This window comes from Eptesicus fuscus, chromosome 12, assembly GCF_027574615.1.
Source record: "Eptesicus fuscus isolate TK198812 chromosome 12, DD_ASM_mEF_20220401, whole genome shotgun sequence".
In the NCBI taxonomy this organism is placed as follows: Eukaryota; Metazoa; Chordata; class Mammalia; order Chiroptera; family Vespertilionidae; genus Eptesicus; species Eptesicus fuscus.
The window spans coordinates 53622755-53649384 of NC_072484.1; the positions used below are offsets into that span (position 1 = coordinate 53622755).

The 26630-nt window shown below is 47.2% G+C and overlaps 1 protein-coding gene across 1 annotated transcript in view; it reads left to right on the forward strand.

Annotated features, from left to right (window-relative positions):
- Positions 1–18181, forward strand: part of PARD6G (par-6 family cell polarity regulator gamma) — a 66997-nt gene extending 48816 nt beyond the window's left edge. Inside the window, exon 3 of the mRNA XM_008160287.3 lies at positions 15391–18181. Coding sequence (XP_008158509.1) covers positions 15391–16208 — 818 coding nt within the window. The 3' untranslated portion in view covers positions 16209–18181. The remainder of the gene's footprint in view (positions 1–15390) is intronic.
- The last annotated feature ends 8449 nt before the right edge of the window (positions 18182–26630 follow it).

Below are 26630 nucleotides of genomic sequence, written 5' to 3' on the forward strand. Positions count from 1 at the left end.
TGAGTTCAAGTCATATATCTTATAAGAACTTATATATAAAAAACTCACAGCAGCAACTTAAAATGAGCAAAGCATATGAATAGAGATTCCTTCCAAGAGATATACAGATGGCCAGCATGCACATGAAAACATGAAACACGGATAAAAACAAATGTTGAGGATGTGAGAATTCGGCCTCTCAGACACTGCTGGTGGTGATTCCTGAGACAGCCAGACAGGGAGCTACCACGTGACCCAGCAATTCCACTCCTGGATCTTTACCCAACAGAAATGAACACACGCGTCCACACAAAAACTTATTCATGAATTTTCATAGCAGCCTTATTCACAATAGACAAAAAGTGGGAATAACTCAAGTGTCCATCAGGAATACATGGATTAGCAGAATGTATCCATCCACACAATGGAAACTATTTGGCCGAAAAAAGAAAGGAAGTGCTGACAGATGCTACAACACACATGAACCTTAAACAATTGTGCTAAGTGAAAGAAGTCAGACACAAAGGCCACACAGTATATGATTCCACTTATAGGAAATGTCCAGAATTGGCAAGTCTATAGAGAGAAAATGACTAGTATTTGCTCAGGGCTGGAGTGAGGCGAGCATCTCGAAGTACTTGGCCTGAGCCATGGGGAGGGCTGCAGGGGGCTCAGGGTGGAGCAGCCGCCCTCGAAGCAGGAAGGTACAGACGAACACGGTGGGTGATCTGCCCAGCCCTGCAGTTTTCAGCTAAGAAGTTCCCTTTGTCACTGGAGCTCTGACTACTAGAGGTCCCAATGGACTTGCCGCCCTACATCGTATCTGCATTCAGTTTGAGTCATTTCCTAAAAACGTTCATTGGATTTTCTTTGAATCTGGAACCAGCATTGACAAAAGCAACCACAGTGCAGGACGGACACTTGGAACACATGTAGCCACTTCCTGCGATGGGCGGGCCTATGTGCACAGTGAGACACCCCAGGCAGACACCCCTGGACTCCGGGGCAGCACCCCTGGGGGACTGTGCTCGTGCAAACAGGAGAAGCTGACCAGCGGGCCTCCTGGGAGCGCCATCCTGATCTCACTCCCACATCCTCAAGGAAGAGTGCCCGCGCACTGCACGGTTGGGGGCTGGAGGGGCCCGTAGAGTAAGGAGACAGCTTAAGGCTTTAAGACCAAGTTTGCGGGGGAGAGAAAAGTGCTGGGAGTCTTGGATTCCTTTGTCCAATGTGGCACCTCTTGTTTTTCGACCTATGTGGCAGACTTTGATAGTGCTGACGTTTCTGGAGTCAGTGAGAGTGAAGTCTTGTTCTGACTTGCTTTGATCCAGTGGAGCAGTCCTTCCAGAAGGTTTGCGTGTGTCTGCGTGTCCGCTCAGGTGTGGGAAGGGGAGCTGTGTGGTCTGCCTGCCCTGGACAAGCTGAGACTGGAGCCGGTGTTCGCAGCGGCCGTGCTGAAGGCTGATTCCAGTCTCTGTGGGAGCACTCAGGCCCCCGTGCAGTGTGCATCGCAGACAGTGACAAACAGGCCCGCCCCCCGCTCCCCCCTCCCACACACACACCTCTTTATTTCTAGAATTCTCTTGCTTTGAAGCTAGCAGCCATTTGCTTGCTCACTTCCTGTGGTGCTTAGCCCTGATGATTCTCCCAGGTGACCAGGTGGGCTGGGCTCCCGGCTGCTCATCTTGTGACCCTGCTGCCCAGTTTGGCTGATCAGGAAGCTCTTCTCTTCATGATGCTGTGAAGTCAGCTAGTGGCTCCTGGGAGGAAAGGACGGGTGTGGACAAGGGCAGAGCCAGCCTGTCAGGTGGAGCGGGTGCCTGTGAAGCCGCCCCTCCCGCAGCCACCCTCCGACTGATGGGTTCCCTGCCCTGCACCTCGGTCTCTGCTCCAAGAATCAAGTGTGTGGGCGGAGCACCTTCCCCCTCTCCGCCCTGCGCACCCAGACACCCTGCGGGGTGCAGTGCCTGCCGTTTGATGTCCTTCTGCACAAAGCCTGGCTCTCAGTGTCATTTCTGCTGAATATCTGCGCCAAGCTGTTTCTTTGCGGTCTTACAGTTGCTGTGCGCACACAACCACGCCTGTAATTGCATGTTTCAGCTCTGTGGATGGCGCTTTCTCGTGTTTGTTTTCATGTTGTCACTGTGATGCCTGTTTGAGTGAGGCATACGGGCATGGCTGCGGTCATTTTATGTGACACCGAGAGTCCCCGTGATACGCTCATCGGCTGACCCGGCAATTCCACAGTCAGAGCTGGTCACAGCCGCGCGCGCGCCCTCACTGCTGTTTGTAAGATTAAAAGTGAAATCGAGCCCTAACCGGTTTGGCTCAGTGGATAGAGTGTCGGCCTGCGGACTGAAGGGTCCCAGGTTCGATTCCGGGTCAAGGGCATGTACCTTGGTTATGGCCACATCCCCAGTAGGGGGTGTGCAGGAGGCAGCTGATTGATGTTTCTCTCTCATGGATGTTTCTAACTCTCTCTCCCTCTCCCTTCCTCTCTGTAAAAAATCAATAAAATATATTTAAAAAAATAAAAAATAAAATAAAAGTGAAATCGAAGCAGGAGTGCAGCTGCAAGGGTGAGGTTAAATAAATTCAGGCAGATCCATCTATTGGGGTCTCATGAGTCTATAAAAGTATCTCAGAGCAGAATGTTTTCTGAGCAGATGTTCCTAACCTACAGCATTGATGGGAAAGCTGGGTTAGCAGGGGTGCCTCGTCCTCAGGCTCCACGTGGCTCCGTGGTGGTGCGTGGGCTTCCTACCCTCGAATGCTGGACTTGCTTGCCTGGTGTGTCTTTTAGGAGTTGGTCCCTGGACGAAGCTCCCACAGTGAGAGGGAGAGTCTGCCTCCATCAGGCTGCTGGTCGGCTGGTCCTATGACACTGTGACATTATAGGTCTTCAAACTGAAGATGATTCGAAGAAGCACTTAAATATATATATTGATTTCAGAGAGGAAAGAGGGAGAGAGAGATGGAAACATCAATGATGAGAGAGAATCACTGATTGGCTGCCTCCTGCATGCCACTGGGGATCGAGCCCGCAACCCGGGCATGTGCCCTGACAGGGAATCGAACGGTGACCTCCTGGTGCATAGGTCAATGCTCAACCACTGAACCCCTCCAGTTGGGCAAGAAGCACTTTCTTACAGAGAAGCTCCCTCGTGTCACGTGAGCCTGAGTGAGGACTCGGACCGGTTGTTTCTCCTCCTGCTGCTGTCGGAAATAGAAGTAGAGAAGAAAATATCATTTGATTGGAGTGGACGTGGGAAACAGGATGGCGAGAGGGTGGGTGGACATTTGCCTAAACAATAACTACCTGTCCTAATTGTTTACTTTGTGGAAAATACAAGATGTAACAGATTGCTTGATAGAAGAGCTGTGACGATTTTTACTCTTGTAAAAAGCTATTTTAGGATCCCAGGTTGGAATGTTAGGAAAGTGACATTCTTCAGGAGAAATTTTGTTTTCAGGACAGTTGGGAATTTTTGACTAATAAAGTGCGCATGCAGTGGCTCCTGTGTCAACAGCGGCGGGCGGGCTGTACGTGCAGCTCTGAGGTGCTGCAGCCCAGGGGCCCCGCCGCTTCCTTCCCGGCACCTTCCGCCCCGGGTGGGCCAGGAGGGCGCTGTGCACCTTCACCCCTTCACTGGGGCCGACCCCACCTGTCAGGACGGCGAGAACAGCTGGGCTCACAGTCACTGTCCCACCTCCTCACCAGGCCATCTGCACGCCACCACCTCTGAGCCACCTACTCGGATAGACGCCTAGACTTGTTCACCTTTCAGTTTATTTGTTGTTGTTAATCCTCACCCAATGATATTTTTTTCCATTGCTTTTCAGAGAGTGGAAAGGAAGGAGGAGGGGGAGAGAGAGAGAGAAAAAGAGAAAGAGATTGATGTGAGAGAGACACATCGATTGGTTGCCTCCCACACGTGTCCCGACCCAAGGCCCAGATCGAACCTGCAACCCAGGTCTGTGCCCTTGACTGGGAATCTAACCCAAGACCCTTTGGTGTGAAGGCCAGCCCTCTGACCACTGAGCATACTGGCCAGGGCCACTTTCCCGTTTAAATAACTGTTTTCCAACTTATAAAATGTTAGTAACCAATGTTACTACCTCAATTAAGAAAACTGTTGGAGGTGGTAGAGGTGGCCCCTGGTTCTGCCGGTCAGCCCGCCTCACTCAGTCACGGGGTCAGCGAGAGGCATCAGTCCACTTACAAAGCAGGAACCTCCAAAGTGCCCTGAGCACACTTGTCCTGGGTCCCCTTCTGCCGAGCATCCCAGACCAGCCTGGAGGACACGTGTTTCGCGGTAGATGAGGGCGGTCCTATGACACTGTGACATTATAGTTGTCGTTGTCTTTTCTCTGTTATGACCGACCAGGGTCTTGTACTGAAATATAACAAGTGCCCAGCGCAGCGACCCTTTGGGTCCTTCCCATTTGCTTCAACTCCCTTGAAGGCTTGGTTAAATGAATCAGGGTCTCTGGACACACAGGACTCATCATTTTAACATGTGGGACAAAGGTCAAATGTTAGGGGCCCCAGTGTGTGGGGCCTTCCCGTGGTTGCAGTTGTGGGGTGCCTAAAGAAGGGAGGCACCAGGTGTGGACGAAGAACTGAGCTCCAGCCCCATCTCCTCTCGTCCTCCAGCCTCCACCCCGCAGGGTGGACGAGGGTGAGTGACGTGCTGCAGGAACAAAGCCCTCATCCCTGCTGCACACACGCTGTGGCCACCTCGGGCCTGGGCTTTTAGCCCCAGCGCCCGTGTGCCCGGGCACGCGTGGCCTGGACCCCCAGGGGAGCTGGAAACACTTTAGAAACCTCACGTGCCGTAGCTGTGAGAACAGGCTGAAATCCACACGTGTCTCCCCCACTTGTCTGATAGTCCCTGCTGAGAACATTTAGTGGAAAATTGAAAATATTGTTTTGTTTTCGAATACGCTGGACTGAGCAGTTTCTTGTTTTCTTATGTTGGAACGGTGGTTCTGGGGTCACACCCTGACGGGGAGGTTGAAATTAATTGCTTGCAATAAACTTGTTGATGTCCTTAGATTCTAATGGACTGGGAGGTATGTGTACGTATGTGCATTTAGTCTGATAACTCATACCAGCATTCAGTTTCAAATATTTATTTGGTACAGGTAGAATATTTTTATTAGTTAAAACAGATTAACAGTCTTTTTTTAAAAAAACTTTTTATTATGAAACCAAAGCAAAATAACAGAATTTCAAAAATTAAAATACAGAATTTTAATTGTAAACACTGTTAAGTCTTATATGCATAAACCATGGACACCAACAATAGTGTGGTGAAGGCCTGGGGCGGGGGGCGGGTGCAGGTTAGGGGTCAATGGGGCGTGGAAAAGGGACATATGTAATACTTTCAACAATAAAGATTTTTTAAAAAACTGATGAACAGTCTTAATGTTGAGAAACGAGTCTATAATAATAATATGTAGTTCAAAGAAAAGTTTCAAAATCAAAATTGTGTACAAGAAGTCAGGATGATTAAGGAACTCAGACACTGGCGTGCAGATATAGTTGCTAGATGGATTAACAGTGATTTGAACAACAAAAATGTAGCGTAGCATTTTAAAAGTAAGGGCTGGTTTTGACTGTAGTTACTGTCTGACTTATAATTAGGCAAATATGAGCAATCGCTGTATTTCTGTTTGTGAATTGCTAGAAAGTAAGGGCCTGGGAGCCTCTCTCATTTCCCTGGCCTACTTTGCCATCCTAGACCGAGAGCGCCAGCCAGGCGGTAGGCCCTAAGGACACGGATCATTCACTCGCCGCCGACACAGCTTCCCGCCCTTCTCAAAATCCAATTCCAGAGCTTTCCACCAGGATGAGGAGTCCTGATGTCCTGCTGGTGGGGAGGCTACTGAGTTCAGCAGCTGACACCCTCCCTCCCCCCCACGACTGTGCTGCCTCGTGGGGGTTTCCCGGGATGTGGGCCGGGACTCCCGTGGACAGACACTGGCTGGCTTCACTTGGGAATGGACAGGGAGCAGGAGCACAGTCGTTGGTGTGGGGGCACGTGGCCGTCGCCAACCCGGCCACGGGCCTCGGGGAGCCAGGCTGTGTGTCAGGTAGCACTGTGGGTGTCCCCGCCTTCCTTTCGGAAGGAAAAACACAAGCCAAGAGCCACAGCCTTTGTTTACAGGTCCTGATGGGGACAAAGTGGTAGGTTTGTCACTCAGGAAATAAGTGGAAATGATAAATGGCTTTCTGGCAACGTCCTAGGTTGGCAATTCAACACCATTTACAACAAGCACGTGTTAAAAGGTGAAGTTGGCTGGGATTACATATCGTTATCGGAAGGCTCCCCGACACGCCGTCCTCTCTGAGGGCCTGAGGAGGTCCAGGACCCATGGTGAGCTCTGCTCTGGACACGGCATTCAGACAGGACACTAGGGAAGAGCAATGTGGACCCCACAGAAACTGAAATGAACGTGATAAGCTGTCACCTTTTGGACAAGAAGAGAACATGTCATGGAAGGATCTGGGTTCCAGGGAAAAGACCCGTGGTTTGCCTTGGTGTCCTAGCGTGTGAGGCAGATGGAGGACAGGCCCTGGTAGAACTGGGTACGGGGGCAGCAGAGACGGGACACGGCCAGGACCACAGCTCTGGCCTCGTCTCACTGCAGCAGGAAGACCCCGTTGTTAGCTTCGTGGATTTTCTCTGGTCTTTTTCTGTTTGCAGTTTTATTGAGTCACTGTTTATCCTTACAGTTTTCTTCCTTTGTCTCGCTTGGCCTCATGTTGCTCTTTTTCTAGGTTTCTGAGGTTGGGGCCTAGATTACTGACTTGACTTTCCCTCTCTGATGCATTTGGTGCTGCACTGCACACTCCCTGCCCCCCCCCTCCCCCACCAGCGCTGGTCAGCGTGGCTCCCTCAGCCGTGTTTTGTGTTCACCCAGGTCAGTGTGGTTTCTTCCTTGGAACCTTCCTCTTTGACCCATAGATTATTTATAAGTGTGTTATTTCCTGAGTGTTTGGAGATTTTCCTGTGGTCTCTGGTATTGATTTCAAGTTTGAGTCATGACTCACAGGCACACTCTCAGAGAACACGCTCAGTGTGATTGCAGTTTTTAAGGATTTGTTGAGCTTTGCATGGCCCAGGATATGGTCTGTCTTGGCTACGTCCCACGGGCACCTGAATGGGTGTCCGCTGTTGTTGGTTGTTCCGATGTGTCTGCGGGGTCCTGTTGGTTGACCGTCCTATTGAGTGTATTGCTGATTCTCGGCAAACTTGTTCTATGAAAGAGAGGAGGGTTGGTGTCTCCAACTGTAACTGGGGCTCTGTTTCTCCTTTCAGCTCTTCCAAGGCTTTGCTTGTCTTTTTGGTTTGTTAGTTTTGCTTCCCAGAACTTGCACGTATTTCCCATAATGTGGTGGCTTCGGGTTTTGTCCTTGTGTGTCCCTTCCTATCCCTGTTTCTCTCGGCCCCTTTGCCTGAAGTCTACTTTATCTGACGTCAGTGGAGCATCTCATGCTTTCCTTTAATTAATGTTTATGTGGATCCGACTTTGTCTCTCCTGTTACTCCGCCTTGTAGCTGGTGGGAGGCGAGTTCCCGCAGACCTAAGGCAGGATGCCCCACCCTCACTGTTCCCGTCAAGTCCAGAACGTACTCTTCTTACAGCGTTTTCCAGTTTCATTTAAAACTATGCCTGTCTCTGTCTGTCTCTCTGTCTCTCCCTCTCTCTCTCCCTCTCCCTCCCTCTCTCTCTCTCTCTCTCTCTCTCGTCCTTTCCCACTAGCTTCATGGTTTCTTCAAGACAGACTTTCTCTAACTCATCACTGTGTTGCTAAAGTCACAGGGCCTGATGCCAGTAGGAGCATGTGCTGAGTACAGAGGCTGCATGCTGGCTAGGAACACACACTGGGCAGTCGTCAGCATTGGAAGCCAAGGAACAAAAGCACAGACAGCCATACGTGGACCCAGTGAATGTATGGAAGGGGCCCGATAGATCCACATGTTGGGGACATGTCTGTGGAGCAGAGCAGAATGTGTTCATATGTTATAATTTTTTTTAAATCACTTTATTTCAGAAGTCCTTCTGGACCTTGCTATATCAACGTGGAATAAAAAAAATGATGATGATTTGCTCTGGCCAGTGTGGCTCAGTTGGTTGGAGCATCGTCCCATACACCAGAAGGTCGAAGATTTGATTCCCAATCAGGGCACATACCCAGGTTGCGGGTTCAATCCCCGGTTGGAAGGCAACTGGTCGATGTTTCTCTCATACACCAATGTTCTCTTTCTTCCTCTCCCTTCCTCTATCTCTGAAATCAATAAGAACCTATCCTTGGGTGAGGACTAAAAGGAGATGATAATCTGGTTGATGCTGTAATTAATTCATTGATCAATCTGCTGAAGGCTGGCATAGGATTCTGGCTCCAAGGACTGGGTCCTCGTCACGCCCAGGTGTCCTGGCATTCCGCTTGTGCCTGCACGAGGGCTTGTCGAGGCCTCCGCTCCAAGCTGCCTGAATTCATGCTCTGCACGTGGAAGTTACTTTGTCTTTGAAGTCCTTTCCTGAGCTGTGACCAAGTTCTGCAATCCCTAGAAAACTCAGGCGGTGAGCCTGCTCGGTGAAGTGCAAAGCCCAGCTGCCTGGGGGTCTGTTTCTAGCCTCAGATCTGGGCAGGACAGGTGTAGGCCCTGGGGAGGGTGTGTGCTGGGTTCCTCCAAATTAAGGGAAGTATTAATACCTTTTTGGAGGGAACTGAGCTGGGAGAAATTTCCTTGTTTATAGGTAGGCATTTGAGGGCATTCTCTTGGTGGTTCCTATGATTATTCTCAAATCACTCTCCTCCCATTTTTCCTTTTTCTCTTCCCAACATTCCCATTCATGCTTTCAGTGGTTTATTGCTTTCTTTTAAATTAATGAATTGATTTTAATTCTCACCCGAGGATATTTTTTCCATTGATTTTTAGGGAGAGTGGAAGAGAGAGGGAAAGAAAGAGAGGAATATTGATGTTTGAGAAATACATAGATTGGTTGCCTCCTGCATGCCCCTGACCAGGGACCCTTGGGTCTGCAGGCCAACACTCTATCCACTTAGCCAAACCGGCTGGGGCGGTTTATTGCTTTTTAATCCATCCATCTTTTATCTCACAGACACATGAATGAGGAAGGGACCGTGTAGTTGACACTCCGACTGTTCTGTGGTTGCCTGTGAGCTGTTCTCACTATGGCTGCTGTGGGGCACCGATCAGAGAAATGGTCAGCCTTTGGCAAAAGGTGGGGGGTATGGAGAGAAACAGCACTCTTGTCAGGTTTTCATTAGCAAAGCAATGGAGATGGCTCCCACCCCAAACGGGGGAGGCTCTTGGACGCAGCAAAAATTCCACAGGACCATCCATGCCAAACACGACATGCGCGTGTGGGAGTGGGCACACCTTTGGGGATGGCTGGCTCCTTCTCTTGTCTGTGTGGACAGCCCTCATCTCCTGCCCCCATAAACCACCTCCATCTGCTCCCAGTACTTTTCTTATACTTTTCCCATGTCAAAAAAAAAAAAAAAGAGGAATAGCATAAAAAAAAGAAAAAAAGACATAAACCAAACACGCTGTTTTTCTGACATGAGAAAATGTTTACCTCAGTGCTTCCCAGTGGCACCTGCCTGACAGGTCATTTCCTTTTCAAGTCATTCCTTGCTCATGGATAGAAATGCAACTGCTTTTTGTGTACTGGCTTTGTGTCCTGTTACCTTGCTGAATTCATTTATTAGATCTAACAACTTTTTGTGGTGTCTTTAGGATTTTCTATGTGTAGGATCATATCTGAAAATAGAGATAATTTTACTTCTTTCCCCCCAGTTGGTAGGCCTTTTATTTCTTTTTCTTGTCTCACTGCTCTGGCTAGAACTTCTAGTACTGTGTTGAACAGAAGTGGTGAAAGTGGACATCCGTGTCTTATTCCTGCTCTTGGAGGAAAAGTTTTCAGTCGTTCACCATCGATCTGATGTTTGCTCTGGGTTTTTCAGACATCACTTTGACTATGTTAAGGGGTTTCCTTCTATTCCTAGTTTGTTGAGAGTTTTTATAATGAAAGAGTGTGGAATTTTGTCAGGTGTTTTTTTTTCTGCACCAATTGAGATGATCATGTCCCGCTCCCCTCCCCCCCCCACACACACACTTCATTTTGTTGATGTGTCTTATTATATTGACTTTTTTCCCCTACGTTAAACCTTGCATCCCAGGAAAAATCTCATTTGGTCTTGGTATAGAATCCTTTTAATCTGCTGTTGGATGTTTTGCTTTCTAGTATTTTGTTGAATATTTTTACATCAATGTTTATAAGGAATATTGATGTGTAGCTTTTTAAAATTTCTTCATGATTTTAAAGGTCTTTTTAAAGACTTGTAGGTTTTGCGTTTCTAGGAATTTGTCCATTTCATCTAAGTAACCAGTTTGGCCCTGGATGGTGTGCTCAGTGGTTGGAGCTGTTGTTGTTGGGTGGAGTGTTCTGTATAAGTCCATTAGGTATAGTGGGTTATTGTGTTAAATTTTCTATTTCCTTATCTTCTCTCTGGTCATTTTTGTGAGTGGTGTATTGAAGTCCAACTACTATTCTAGAACTCACTTCCTTAAGTTTTGTCAGTTTTTGCTGTCAGTAGATGTATAAATGTTTATAATTGCTGTATCTTCTTGCTCGATTGAATCCTATCTATCTATATATATAAATATATATATATAAAAGCCTAAGCGACTGAATGACCGGTCGACCAGTCAACCAGTTGACACTGGTTGCTATGCCACGCACTGACCACCAGGGGCAGATGCTCAATGCAGGAGCTGACCCCTGTGGTCACTTGCGCTCCCACAACGGGAGCGCCACTCAGTTGACCGACCGGTCTTGGGGGCCCACTGGCCCAGCGGCAGCCACTCCCTCCCTCAGTAATCCTGCAGGTCCAGTCTCCAGAGAATGGGCCAGGCACCGACAGATCTGCACCGCTGGCACGATCCCGACAGCACCTCCAGCCTCCTGTCAGTCGGCCTTGGGCACCGGGGCTGCTCCTTCCCCTCCCTAGATGCTCTGCAAGGAAGAAACGATATAAAAGCGGCCTCCAGGTGGCTTCCAACAATCGGTGCAAACATCAGCGGGATGGATCCAGACCGGCAAGGGCGTCCTACCGCCCACCTGGTGGGCCGATCGTATCCTGCCTGCCCCACCCCTCCCCCTCGGGACAGGTGCCAGATGCAGGACTCATGGCTGGTGAGCACTGCTGTGGTGGCGTGAGCCTCTCCTGATCGGGATTAACTGGACACGAGCCCAAGGCAGGCACAGCAGGGCCGGGATGCGCGGGAGCAGCAGGCAGCATTGGACTGCGGGTTTCGGCCCGATGCCCCAAGGGACCCCACCTGTGCATGAATTCGTGCACTGGACCTCTAGTAAATTAATAATTCTTGTAAATGCTTTAGACTTTTAAGTAATGTAGAAAATGGAATTTGAAATTGCAAACCAAAGTAACAGTAATACTGCTTTTTAGACAGATTATTTTTTCCTTTAAATGTATTTGTCTCTAAAATCATGGAAAAACAAAAAGTGCATTTCTAAACCATTGTTACAATAATATACTAGCTTTTATAACTGCACATGTATTTACCGTTATTGAGATCTTTATTTCCCAGTCAGCTTCAAGTTACTATCTGTTGTTCTTTCATTTGACCTACAGGACTCTCTTGAGCATTTTTTAAAAAGATGTTTATTTTTTTTTAATTTAAATTCTTTATTGTTAAAAGTATTACAAATGTCTCCTTTGTCCCCCATTGACCTCTTCCCGCCCGCTCCCACCCCCCAGCACAGGCCCTCATCCCACTACTGTCTGTGTCCATTGGTTATGCTTATATGCATGCTTACAAGTCCTTTGGTTTATCTCTGACCCCCGCCCCCTCCTGCCTTCCCTCTGAGGTTTGACGGTCTGTTTGATGCTTCTATGTCTAAGATTTTTTAATGTAGTTCTTATTTATGTAGTTTCAATTTATTTTTAGAGAGAGAAACATCGATGTGAGAGCATAACATTGATCTGCTGCCTCCTGCATACCCCCTACTGGGGGTCAAGCCTGCAACCTGGACATGTACCCTGACCGGAATCAAACTGGCAAACCCCAGATGCATAGGACAATGTACAATCAATGAGCCACACTGGCTAGGGCACCATTGAGCATTTCTTGCAGGGCAGGTCTAGTGCTCACAAACTCCTCAGCTTTTATCTGGGACTATCTGGATTTCTCACAGTTTTGCTGGATGTAAGATTCTTGGTTGACAGTTCTTTTTCTTTTCTTTTTTAAAGTATATTTTTATTGATTTCAGGGAGGAAGGGAGAGGGAGAGAGATAAAAACATCAGTGATGAGAGAGAATCATTGATTGGCTGCCTCCTGCACCCCCCACACTGGGGCTCGAGCCCGAAACCCAGGCATGTGCCCTTAGCTGGAATTGAACCCGGGACCCTTCAGTCCACAGACCGATGCTCTACTCACTGAGCCAAACTGGCTAGGGCAGTGGTCGGCATACTGTGGCTCGCGAGCCACATACGGCTCTCACGCCGCAGTTTGCCACTCTGTTGACTAATGAGTTTGCCGACCACTGCTAGGGAAAAACACTTACAAATATTTTAATAATGTACTAATGTCTTTAACCTGAAGTCAAAACTTCTGGGTAAGGGTAATGCCTTACGCAGTGGTCGGCAAACTCATTAGTCAACAGAGCAGCAAACTGCGGCTCGAGAGCCACAGTTTGCCGACCACTGGGCTAGGGCAGCAGTACTTTTTCTTTTAGCATTTTGACTATATCAGCCCTCCGCCTTCTGTTCTCCAAATTTTCTGCTAAGAAATCTGCAGATAATCTTACTGATGCTCCCTTGTATGTGATGACTCTCTTCTCTCTTGCTTTTAAGATTTTGTCTTTGTCTTTTGAAAGTTTGATTGTAATGTATCTCAGTTTGGGTCTCTTTGACTTCATCTTACATAGAGTTCATTGAGCTTCTTGGATGTTTATATTCATGCAGTTCATCAAATTTGAGAGGTTTCAGGCATTTTCTCTTCAAACATTCTCTCTCCATCCCTTTCTCTTCTTCTGGAACTCCCATGATGCACATGTTGGTTTTGTTAGCGTAAAAATAAAAGGCCTTTCAAAATGAGAAGCAAACACATGTTTATTTGAGATCAGTAAGAATAGCTATTCAGGAAGCACTGATTCAGGTAGAAGCCCAAATAGTATTCTGGTTAGGAGACAAAGGCAATGGGTATTTATGAGAAAGGGAAGGGGAACAATTATATCCATAGAAGGAAGGCATTTCTACAGATGCAGATAACATAACATAGTGACGCCAATTCCAAATGATGCTTTCAATTTTCAGTCTAGTAGCCATCAATCTAGTAGTCATAATAACTGTTTTCTTGTTATCTTTGCAAACAATTTGGGGGGCGGGGTGGCGCTCAAGATTGCTTAGGCCCAGTCCAAAGTTATTTTGTCCTGCTTTAATATCCAAAGATTTGAGGCATAAGATATGCAAGGCAGTTCCTTTGGGAGGGCAGCTCCGGCTGGCTCCATTTTAAAGGGACTCCATTTTTATTATTGTTTACAGTGTGCTTTGTGGTGTCCCACAGGTCCCTGAGGCACCATACATTCACTTTTCTCCATTTTTTTTCTTTTAGTTTCTCAGCAATAATAATGTATATTGTTCTAGCTTAAGCTCATTGATTCCTTCCTTTGCTAATTCAAAGCTGACTTGGAACCCCCCTAGTGAATTTTGTACTTCAGTTATTTTACCTTTCAGCTCCAGAATTTCTATTTGGTTTACTCTTAGGTTTTCTATCATTTACTGATATTTCCATTTTGTTCACATGTTGCTTTCTGGTCTTGCCTTTTCAGAGGTAGTTTTGGGGAGGAGGAGGCTTGTTTCTTTTTTTTAATGAAACATACTCTCCTGTTGAATATCTTGTGGTTTTTTTTTTCTTGAACACTGGACATTTGGATCTAATAACTTAACTCTGGAAATCAGATTCTCCCCCTTCCCCAGGGTTTGCTGGTTTAGTCTTTTTATTTATTTTTAACTTTTTTATAGGCTCATTCTGTGCCTCGGATGAGCCTGAGATGTTTCCTCGGGTCTTTTCTGGGGATGTTTTGCCACTTTGTAATTTTCCTCTATGTGCAGTTGTTTTTGTGATTAAAAAAAAAAATCCTCACCTGAAGGTATGTTTCCATCGATTTTAGAGAGAGGGGAAACTCAGGAACGAGAGAAAGAACTAGATTGGCTGCCTCCCGTATACACCCCCATCAGGGTTCCAGTGGGCAACCTGGGTATGTGCCTTAACCAGGAATTGGATCCGCAACGTTTTGGTTCACTGGAAACACCCCAACCAACTGAGCCACCAGGCCAAGGTGACAGTTGTTTTTGAATGTCCTAGTCCTTCATGTCTGGCTCCGGGACATTCTCCCTTTAAATCTCACAGAAGCCACTTGAGCCGGGGAGGGGCTTCATACCTAGGGGGAGGGCCATCGACAATGGCTACCCATCTCTTTGTCTGCATCTCCTTAGCCAGAAGCAGCAAGCAGCCATCAGCTCCGGCTCCCAGTATTTGGAAGACAGAGTCTTTTTGGCCACATTGGCTTCCACAGTCTGTACGAGCTGCTGTGTACGAAGCCACGTGCACAGCTGCCTGCCAGGGAGTTGGGGCGGGGAATGGGCAGCCTCACTGTGCTAGTCAATGGAATTTACCAAAATTGACCATTATTACTGTCCAACTCATCTTCTTGTAGGTACAGACCTTCGATACAGACCCCAGAGTCCCCAAATGTTGTCCTGCTGGGGAGAAATTCCTGGTACTTCCTCTCCACCATCTTCCCAGAATCCTGACAGGCACTCCTAACCCTTCCGCCTATTGTTAATTCCCTTTATCGCAGTGTCTTGTTAGTACCTCGTAATCTTTCCATCGTTTCATTGGTTGCCGTGGGTCAGTTTTGAGATTTGTAGAAAGTCAATTGTAGGCACGTGGCTGCACTTGAACTTGGCCTCAAACATTTGCCTGGTGAATACTGTTGGGCCAGCCCAGCTGCTACCAGGCTGGCTGTGCGCATATCATCCTGGAGGCTATTTGATACTTTCCAGAACGGGGAAGTGGGACAGAATGAACAGACAGTTCAACTCCGAAGTGTGAGTGTTTGTGTGTGAGTGTGTGTATGTGACTTGTGGGGCTGGGGTGAGTGGGGCCCACTCTTCCGATGGTCCCCGGGGTCCCGTGGGGAGTGAGTCTGAGAAGCGGCTGAAAGGTGAGCCGCAGGAAGAGCCGAGATGTACCGGATGCAGCCCGGGCTCCAGGTGGCCGCGCTGTTGTATTGTGCTTTGCCACCGGCGTCCTCCGTCCTGACTCTCATCTTCTCTTCCAGAGGAGGCTGAGCACGGCCTGGCGACCGGCTCGCTCTCGCGGCGCAAGAAGGCGCTGGCGCTGCGGGAGGAGGGGCCCCGCCGGCGCGCGCACCTGCACATCGGGCTCCCGCACGACTTCCGCCCCGTGTCCTCCATCATCGACGTGGACATCCTGCCCGAGACGCACCGGCGCGTGAGGCTGTACCGGCACGGCTGCCAGAAACCTCTGGGCTTCTACATCCGCGACGGCATGAGCGTGCGGGTGGCGCCGCAGGGGCTGGAGAAGGTGCCGGGCATCTTCATCTCGCGCATGGTGCCTGGGGGCCTGGCCGAGAGCACCGGGCTTCTGGCCGTGGACGACGAGGTGCTGGAGGTGAACGGCATCGAGGTGGCGGGGAAGACCCTGGACCAGGTCACGGACATGATGATCGCCAACAGCCACAACCTCATCGTCACGGTCAAGCCGGCCAACCAGCGGAACAACGTGCTGCGCGGCAGCCGCGCGGCCTCCGGCAGCTCCGGCCGCTCCTCGGACAGCACGGCCAGCCGCCACAGCCTGCAGGCCCCTGCGCCCCACGGCCTGCACGCCGACGACATGGAGAGCGACGAGGAGCCCGACGTCGTGCTGGAGGGTGACCTGGAGCCCCGGTCCGTGCCGCGGCTACCTCCCGGCAGCCTCACCCGGCTCAATGGTGCGGGCCCAGCGTCCGGACTGCACGGCCCTGGGCGCGAGAGCAGCCTCCTCCGGCTGATCAGCTCCCTGCGGTCCGACCCCCGCCACAGCCTGGCGCTGCCCCCCGGCGGCGTGGAGGAGCACGGGCCGGCTGTCACCCTTTAGCGCGGGGCTCCCCCTGCAGCGCCGGGCGTCGCCCTGTAGCATCCTGGCCCAGCCCGAGCGTCCTGACAACAGTCTGGCGGCAGGGACCGGTCCCCTCCCGTTTTTAAAATAAGAAAATAATTGTATATGTCACCCCTCCCCTGTATTTTTATTTATCCCTCCCTTTTCTTCCACATCCCACCTCGATGTTTCAACTTATGGACAGAAAGTAAAAAATACTGCCTATTTTTATAAATTTCTCCACAAACAGAAGGTGCCCACTTGCGTGCACACACCAGGCCCGTTTGCCGGTCCAGGGCCTTTGTAAAGTTATTTTCTGACCAAGTGTAGAAAGTACTTGCTTTTTAAATTTTAAAAAGACTTTATTTTTTTAAAATGAAGCTTTAAAATGACCCTTTAAAAGGATAAAATTCATGTTTTTAACTTCAGCGATGCAAACACACCTACATGTTGGCGCCGCGTCTTCTCTGTTTCGCCTGGAACCGTCTGGTGGGCTGGACGCTGCGAAGAAGGCACATGGCAAGAAGGGAAAGACTGGTTTTTAAGAACAGACGCACCCACATCTCTCATAGGTATGACTGTAGAAGACAAATTTCAAATGGTCAGTTCATAGTCCTGTTTCAATTAGCCAAATGGGAGCTGCACTCCCAGACCTCACTGGGAAAAGGCGCTCTCCTGAGGTCATGCCCCTTGACCTGGGACGCCCTGAGGGCTATCAGTTGCCCTCAGGAAAGCAGCCAGCTCTGCTCAGCAATTCCATTTGTGATCAAAAGCCAGTATTTACTTGGAGATAAAAACCAGTCTTTTCCATGACTTCACTGACTCTGAGCACAATTTCTGAAATGTTTCCATAGAAATGGTGGACAACCCTACCACACCTCCAGACAAGCCTTTGAAAGCTCACAGACATTTGGGCCTCTGTCGGTTATCTTCATTTTAAAATATCTTCAGATGAAACGTAATGATTTTTATCTCAGATCCATTGCCTCTTCCCTTTGATCTTCTAGCAATATTTACATATTTAGGAATTTTGAATGTTTTATTCATGTTTATACCAATGAAATTTTATATGAAGTGTATATTCTGTTTGAATCCGATATTGAGGAGAAAATGTTACAGTTATATTTTGAGGACTAAACTTTGACCAAATAAAGCTTTCATATAAATACAGGTAAAAATATTTTTTTAGGTGGCCTTTCAATGCAAGCTGCTTCTCCTGTGGCCCAGCACCCCCTGCTGGTCAATGGCAGAACTGTCCTTCCTTCATGGATGTCAGACTATCTGAAAACTCTCTCACTGTTTTCATTTTTCCTGAACTCGTTAAGTGAATAGCAAATTATTTTTCTTTTGTGCATAAAGTATTTATTGTTCAGAAATAGCTTTTATTGAGTACTTTTTCCCTGCGCCTATGTTTGATTTTTTTATTTGAATGCCAGTCTCTCTCCTACCCATTTTTCCCTTGGCACAGGGAAGACCAAAGACACTCCCCACTTTGAGGTCCTAGTGAGAGTGCACACACTTCCAAATTTGTGGGCTCCAATGAACTGTGCAAGAATGTTTTTTGGTGCCCCAGCAGTCGGAGGTATTTTTTTTTTTAACCATGACACGTATTATAAAACCAAAACTCTAATGCTAACATACTACCACAAAGGAAATGTTATTTTACTAAGTTATTGCTGGTTCAAGAGTATCTTGTTGAATAACTGGGTCTGTTACCACGAAATAAAGTTATATTTCTTATCATGTTTTAAGTTGTTAAGCAAATGTGAATAATTTTTTTAAAGAAAAAAAAAAGATTGTGCGCTATTCAGAATTTTAGGAGTTACAAACTGCTTGGAATAGCTGCTTGCGTGTATTTTTCTACCCAGGTCTTTACTTCTGCCATTTTCTTTAAAAAGCAAACAATATTGTATTACGTGTTAAAGTTTTCTTGGTTTTATATATCAAAGAATAAAAACATTTTCTTTGTGTTCTTCAGTTGTGTTCTAAATAACAGAGACAATATCAGTGTTAACAACAAAACAGATAAACTTATAGCTCTGGTGGGATGCCTGGAATACTTACGATGTGCCTGTCATGGATCTCATATATATATATATATATATATACTTATTTTTTAAGCCTCACCTGAGGATATGTTTTGATTGATGTGTGTGTGTGTGTGAGAGAGAGAGAGAGAGAAAACATTGATGTGAGAAACATCTATCAGTTGCTTCCTGTACACTTCCTGACCAGGTTCAACTTGACCAGGTTTGACCAGGGATTGAACCTGCAACCTGGGCATGTGCCCTGACCAAGAATCAAACTCACGACCCTTCGGTGCAGGGGAGAATGCTCCAACCAAAGGAGCCACACTGGCCAGGGCTGTCATGGGTCATATTTTTTCACTTAATCTTCACATGTTCTCCATTAAGCAAGTATTATCCTCATTATACAGATGAGAAAATGGGTCTAAACTCAAGCAGTAGTAGTGTCATTTTAAATTACCAAATTATAGACATATTTGGTGGGAGATTGATGTGTCTTAGGTCTATAACCTTCTTTTGAAGTCCTTTTGGAAAAGCTTTTCTGAATTCTTACACAGCTCCTCCTAAATATACTCTGGTTTGCAAAATTTGCAATAACACATTATCATCCCACTTCTGGATTAAAAAACACACAAAGAAACATTAATTTAAAAAATATATGTGTCCTGTGTTCATTGCAGCATTATTTTCAATAGCCAAGACATGGAAACAACCTAAGTGTCTATCACTGGAAAAATGAATAAAGATGTACATATATATAACGGAATATTATTCAGCCACAAAATAATGAAATCTTGCACAATGTGACATGGATCAACCTTGAGGGCATTATGATAAGTGAAATAAGTCAGAGAAAGACAGATACAGTATGATCTCACTTGTATGTGGAATTAAAAACAAACAACAAAAGATACAGGAAACAGATTGGTGGTTGCCAAAGGCGTTGAGGGAGGGAGAAATGGGGGACAGGGTAAAAAGGTACAAACTTTCAGTTGTAAACTAAGTCATGAAGTTGTAATACAGAATGGCGACTGCACCGCATCCAGCATGGCCAGGGGTGAACCTGAAGAGGGGCGGTGAAGGATTAAAGAAGACAGACAAGAGAATACAGTTGGGGCTAGGTAGGTTCACTTGTGCCTGGATGAGGACACAGTGATCCAGCCTGTAAGCCCGAAGCTTTATTTTATAGTCAGAGCACACAAAGCAAAACAAGAGGAGTGGTCAACATGTTTACAATGTTCTTGCAAGTTTCAAATCTATTTCGTTACTCAAGCCTTGTTTGGCATCACTTGCTGCACCTCCCACAGCCCACTAGCCACCTAGGAGCAAGGGAGAACTATAAGGTCAAGTTTAATTGTACTAGGAGGGCTCTGCTCTCCAAGCTGGGACTTGTTTGTGGCCCTGCCACAGATCAGTCCGAGGCTTAACCCTATAGCCACTCCCTAAAGGTGACTATCCTATATAATAAAAGCCTAATATGCAAATTGACCAAATGGCGAAATGACCAGTGGAACGACAGGTCACTATGATGCGCACTAACCACCAGGGGGCAGACACTCAATGCAGGAGCTTCCCCTAGCCTGCAGGCCCCAGGCCAGCAAAGGTAGGTGCCAGCAGGGGTCCCCAGTCGTTCTGCCGGTCACCCCGCAGAGGGAGGTGACTGGCAGCTGTGGCAGGGGAGGGGGGAAGAGGCTGGCCAGTGAGCGGGCGGTGCCACCCCTCGATTGCCCCGCCGATCACCTCCCACAGAGGGAGATGACCAGTGGTGGCAGCAGGGGTTGGGGCCGACGAGTGGGCGGCACCAGGCCAGCTATGGCAGGTGCCAGTGGGGGCCCCCCCGATCACCCCGCTGGTTGCCCCACAGATCGGCCCTAATTACTGGCCAGGCCTAGGGACCCTATCCATGCACAAATTTCGTGCACTGGTCCTCCAGTAGTTAATAATACTGTATTGTATATTTAGACGTTATAAAAGAGTAGATCTTAAAATTCCTCATTATATTCAATTATACCTAAATTTTAAAAATTTTTCATGAGAATCCAGAGATCCTGGCTCCCAGCACTGGATTTTCCCATTAAATAATATTTCGTGCCATGGCCAGGTAGCTCATTTGGTTAGAGCAGTGGTTCTCAACCTTTTTAATGCCACGACCCTTTAATACAGTTCCTCATGTTGTGGTGACCCCAACCATAAAATTATTTTCGTTGCTATTTCATAACTGTAATTTTGCCACTGTTAATGAATCATAATGTAAATATCTGTGTTTTCCGATGGTCTTAGGCGACCCTGCTAGCGGTTCTCAACCTGTGGGTCGTGAGACTAAGACCATCGGAAAACAGATATTTACATTACGATTCATTAACAGTGGCAAAATTACAGTTATGAAGTAGCAATGAAAATAATTTTATGGTTGGGGGTCACCACAACATGAGGAACTGTATCAAAGGGTCGTGGCATTAAAAAGGTTGAGAACCACTGGGTTAGAGAGTCATCCCAATATGCCAAGGTTGTAGGTTGAATCCTAGGTCCGAGCACATACAAGAAGCAACCAATGAATGTATAAATAAATGGAACAACAAACAGATGTTTCTCTCTGTCTCTCTCCCTCTCCCAAATCAATGAAAGTATTTTAAATGTCTCCTTTGATGATCCCTCCCAGTCAAGAAGTTAACATTGATACGTTACAACCATCTAATCCCTGACCTCATTCCCACTTTGCCCCTTGCCTTGATCATGTTCTTTACAATAAAATGGCCAGTTCAGAATCACTCATCACAGTTAATTGTCTTCAATCTCCTTCAATCCATAACTGTTCTTCAGCCTTCCTTTATTTTCATGTCCTTGACACTTCCGAAGGCTACATTTATTTTGTAATTTGGTTTTGTCTGAGGATACCCCATGGTAAGTTTTGGGTTACTCTGTCCTTTTGGCAGGAATAATCATTGAAGTAACACTGTTCTTCATACCCTTGAGCAGATGGCACACCATTTTGATTTGTCCCATTACTGATGATGTCCATTATTACCCTGACCACATCACCAAGGTCAGGCTTCCCCACCAAAAAGCTATTCTTTCTCCCTTTGTAATTAAGTACTTTCTAGGGATGTATTTTGAGACTATGGAAATATTATTCCTCATCAAATTTCAAGTAATTTATTTCTATCAGTATAAGCTTGTGGATTCCTATTTTATTCGATGAGTTACAATCCATTACTATCATTATTTATTTTGATGTCAAAATGTCTTTGATTTGGCTAGTGGGAGTCTCTTCAAGCTGGCTTGTGGATCTTCATTACATCCCCCATCATTCCTGAAGCACATTCTTTTTTTTTTTTTAAAGATATTTTATTGACTTTTTACAGAGAGGGAGGGGGAGGGATAGAGAGTTAGAAACATCGATGAGAGGGAAACATCGATCAGCTGCCTCCTGCACACCCCCCACTGGGGATGCACCCGCAACCAAGGCACATGCCCCCGACCAGAATCGAACCCGGGACCCTTCAGTCCGCAGGCCAACGCTCTATCCACTGAGCCAAACCGGCCAGGGCCTGAAGCACATTCTTGCTTTCTGGTTCAACAAGATGTTTCATGTTCATCTTATACTTTTCCTGCCTCAGACAAGCAGCCTTTTTTTCCAGGAGCTCTGGTTCCTTTTGTGGAAAATGGTATTTAACAGCCAAGCTCTCCACCCTGCTTCCAGGCCTCCCAGAGACAGAACATGGCTATGTGCATGTGTGTGCACTAACAACACATGAGTACACACACATGGTAAGAAGGGGTCAGCTACTAGGACTCTTCTCTATGCAGGTTCCCTACTAACCCATGTACAGGTTCAACACCCCCTGCCAAACCAGTGCCACCACCCCTCCCCACCATTCCACACATGGCTGCCCTCTGCACACTTGGGTTTCTCCCATGTGCAGAAATCCTCCTCACTGCACGTGTGCTGACAATGGCTATTATCTCTTCCTGCCCCATCCAACCTTGGCTTCCTTTTTCCTGCTCCCCACACCAGCTCCTCCCAAACCTGTGTGTTCCCGGAAGTGTTTTGCCCCCATTTTTGACTGGGCGGGAAGGAGGGGGAAGAGATGGGCAGTGTGAAGCTCTTGATGCAAGCACACAGACATGCTGCCATATGAGTAATATCAAACGTATTTACTCAGCAAAATAACAGCAAGGATTTGTAAGCTTCTTGGCCTCTGATCCCACATCCTCCGGTTCTGTCCTTCTCCCTGATCCTGCAGACACAGCACAGGTTGCCACTTAGGTTTGGGGGCTCCATATATTACTGCTTCATTCCCAGCATCAACAGAGACTTGCACATAATAGAATTCAGTGGATATATGGAGCATAAGCCATGAATTTCAGGAAATTCAGGAAACAGAATTTCAGGAAAGAGGCAGGAGAAGTGGTGGCTAGTAATCCATCTCCACAGGCACGGCAGGTGGTGTGAGTGGGCCTGGCAGATGCCTATTCAGACTTGCCAGGTGGTGCTGAAGCTTTTTTCAACAACCTTTTTTTTTCTTCTTTCTTTCTGTCTTCTGGCCCCTTGTTTGTAACCCCCGAGGCAGTTTCTAACCCTGGACTCGCGAGGCAGAGCGGGAGAACCATGAGGGCATCTCCACCTCTGAGAACATCCCAGAAATGCTGTGAAGACCACACCTGCAGCCTTTTGCTTAGTGAATGTAAGCAGAGCGGGAGGAAAACAGTTTCAAGAACACTTTTATGAGGCTGGTTTTGGCAGGAGGACTTGCTCCTATAAGGTACTGCTTGTTGTTTCCTTACACTCAAGTTTCAAAGGTAGTAAAGACATTTCATTACTTGATTATCCTAGAACTTTGCTATTGGGGGTGATAACAGCCAACTAGACAACCTGCTCTCTGCTTCTCAAACTCCAAGCTTTGAAACTTTTGCACAATCAAGCCGCCCCTTTCTTCAACAATGACATCAGCATCTCTGTGTACAGTCACTTCGTGGATCAATTGCATTTAGTCACTTTTCCAACTGTAACACTGTTAGATGACACGCTGCTTATATTTTTAGACAAATAAATAAATACACATTAATTTTAGAAAATTTGTAAAATGCAGAAAAACACGAAGAAGAAAATCACTCCTAGCCTCACCACCCATTGTGTGCCTGGGGCCTTACTGCATGTCATTTATTTGTGACACATGTACCTTATAGTTGAGCCATACTGGTGCCCTGGACATTCAGAGTATGAGTGAGAAGCACATGAATACAATATTTGTACACCCATGTGCATGGCAGCATTATCCACAATAGCCAGTGTATCAGGCTGGTCCTTAGTTGCAAGAAACAAAAAAGACTAGCTGATTTAAGCATGCTTTCCCAGTGGGAAAGGCGAGGGCAGTGAGGTCTGGGGTCCAGCAGTAACATGAAGGTGGTGTTTTCCAACTGGATATGAAATTCAGTCCCCACAGGAGAAACCCAGAAGGATCACCATCCCTTTCCAGCAAAGACAAGACCTGTGTGCCCCTCAGGTCCTATGGTTTTAAAGAAAAAAAGACTTTCTGCCCTTCCTTGGCACAAGTTGAGCAGGCATAGGGATGAGACAAGTGCCAGAGCCCCTCCCAAAAGGTGTTCCAGCCGTCTGGAGGGTCCCTCCTGGCCACTGGGCTGTGTGGGCTGACAGGTTTTCTTCTACCCCCAACCCAGGTTCCAGAGGCCTCTGTGGATGGGGAGGAGCCATTGTTGTCAGGGTTTGGGGGGTTGGAGGTTTGAGTTTTCTCTGAATCTGAAATGAGGTGGGAAGCAGGCAGGTCAAGGGCTGTGTTCCCATAGAATCACTCAGGTCCCATTAGACAGGACCCAGTCCTAACTTTGGCAAGGTTTTTCTTCAAGCAGCAGCAGCCCTTCTTCTAGTAAGCCCGGGCTGATCACAAACGCATCCCTTTTGAAAGTGGGAACATTTGCCACTGCCAGGGATTGTGCAGTCCCCTCTGCTATGCTCTCAGCAGTTTGTCACTGGGCTTCCAGGCTGCCCTGCCCGTCTTTGAAAGCATCTCTTCTCATTCTGCTTTTCTTTGTTTGACTTGAATTCTCTTCTTTAGGGTTTCCTACATTTCCCAGGCTGGAAACCATTGTTAGAGATTACGAACAGTCAAACACAAGGTGAGACACTCTGCCTCTTGTCCTTCCTCTGAAATCACACCGAGTGACAGCCACAGGCCCGTCACTAACCCTGGTCTCCCCTGCAGCTGCGGAACAAGTGCACGCATTTGGCTGCCCTTACTGAGCTTCAGTGGCTTTGCCACCTCTCATTGAGGTCAATGATTATCACACAGTTAAAAACTCCATTAAAAATATTTTTTATTGATTTTAGAGAGGAAGGGAGAGGGGAAGAGAGATAGGAACATCAATGATGAGAGAGAATCATTGGTCGGCTGCCTCCTGCACGCTTCTCTCCCCTCCCCCGCCGGGGATCGAGCCCACAATCCAGGCATGTGCCCTTGACCAGAATCTAACCGAGGACCCTTCAGTTTGCAGGCCGACGCTCTATCCACTGAGCAAAACCGGCTAGGGCAAAACTCTATTTTTAAAAGACTTGTGTCCATTCTGAAGTGGCATATGCTAGGAAATAAGTCAATCACTCCATTTAGTTCCAACTTTCCAGCTACTTACCACAGACCAAGAAAAGCTGCTTAACTCTCCGCTGGTTTGCTTGGATGCAAAAAGGAAAGTCTCACCTGCCTCTCCCACAGGATTGACCCAGAGACTCATAGGGGCAGAGACTGTAATTGCTACACAAATGCAAAAGACACTCTTAGGAACTACATTCTATTGAAACATCAAAATAAAAAATCACACTTTTTTTTTCTTTCCTCATGGCAAATCTCAGAATTTTCCTTTAAAGAAAGCCTCACTTATTATCAAACAACTTATCAGGTACCAGTACATGAATGCTCTCCGCCCACTCCCAGCTTTGGTAAGGAAGCAGTAAGGTAAGCTCAGGAGGTGAATTTCCCACCCAGTCAACAGGGGACAAGTGTTGAATTCAAGCCCAGGTTATACTTGGATGCACTTCTCACTGGCCACTTTCGGCTCCTTCTGCCATCAAATTCTTTAGATGAATGAATGAATGAATGAATGGCTGCAGGGAGGAGACACATTTGGATGCTCTATGTGCCTGTCTACAGCTGCACGTCACTATCATTTACTGTTACTGTTTAAATATGTGTACATTAAAATTCACACACATCAGAGAGCACCTCAGCCCGGGCTCCGCAGTTCCTTTTACAAATGCCTAAATGAAAACATGACAAGTAAGTTACGTAAAAACTAGAAGTGCTAGAAATGACTTCCGGGCTGGGCACTGTGGCAAGAAGCTGTTACTATCACGACAGACAGGCTATACTACCACAGGAGGCAGGCTACTATCGCGAGAGACAGGCTACTATCGCGAGAGACAGGCTACTATCGCGAGAGACAGGCTACTATCGCGAGAGACAGGCTACTATCGCGAGAGACAGGCTACTATCGAGAGAGACAGGCTACTATCGCGGGAGGCAGGCTACTACCGCGGGAGGCAGGCTATTATCGCGGGAGGCAGGCTGTTTTCGCCACGGGAAGACACTGTTCGGAAAGGCAGCCGCCATTGCAACAAGCTGCTGCGTCACAAGAGGGAAGTATCTTGTGAGAGGCAGCAAAGGGACCGGACTGTGTCTTGACACGCATCTACAGGACCATTTCTGTGGTAGGTAATATTATTATTATTATTATTATAGACCATAAAGTACAATATGGCCTCAAATGGAAAGAGCCTGTTCATGTTGTTGGCTTGTTTTGTTCATTGGACTTTACGTGTGAGTGGGGTCATGTGGTGCTTGCCTTTCTCTGGCTGGCGTATTTCGCTTGACATGGTTGCTCTCCAGGTCCATCCGTGCTTTTGTGTGTGTGTGTGTGTGGGGGGGGGTGGATTGATTTCCTTTTTGACAGTGGTATTCCATTGTGTAAATGTACCTAATTGGTTTTTAACCCAATATTTATTTATGTTTACGCAATGCAAAAAGTTTTTAAGAAAACTCTCCCTCTTCCTCTCTCTTCCTAAAATCTGGAGGAGTTGGAAGCAGAGGCATCTAATGTAACTAGTAGAGGCCAAGGCGACCCCTGCCCGTCTCTCCCGGGCAGGCGGGTAGGAGCCTGTGTGGGAGCTGCTGCAGGGATGGGAGCCTGCTACCCAACAGTGCCTCCCCTCACCACCCGCACACTCTGGGTATAGACAACTGTGTTATTAGAAGGATCTTTATTTTATTGCGACCAAAACATTTCCTATAATTACGACCTTTGGTTCACGATTTGCCTTAACGTACATGTGTGGTAAATGGGAACATGGGCCCCCTTCCCCTGCTCCAACTCCCTCTCCCACCCTGTG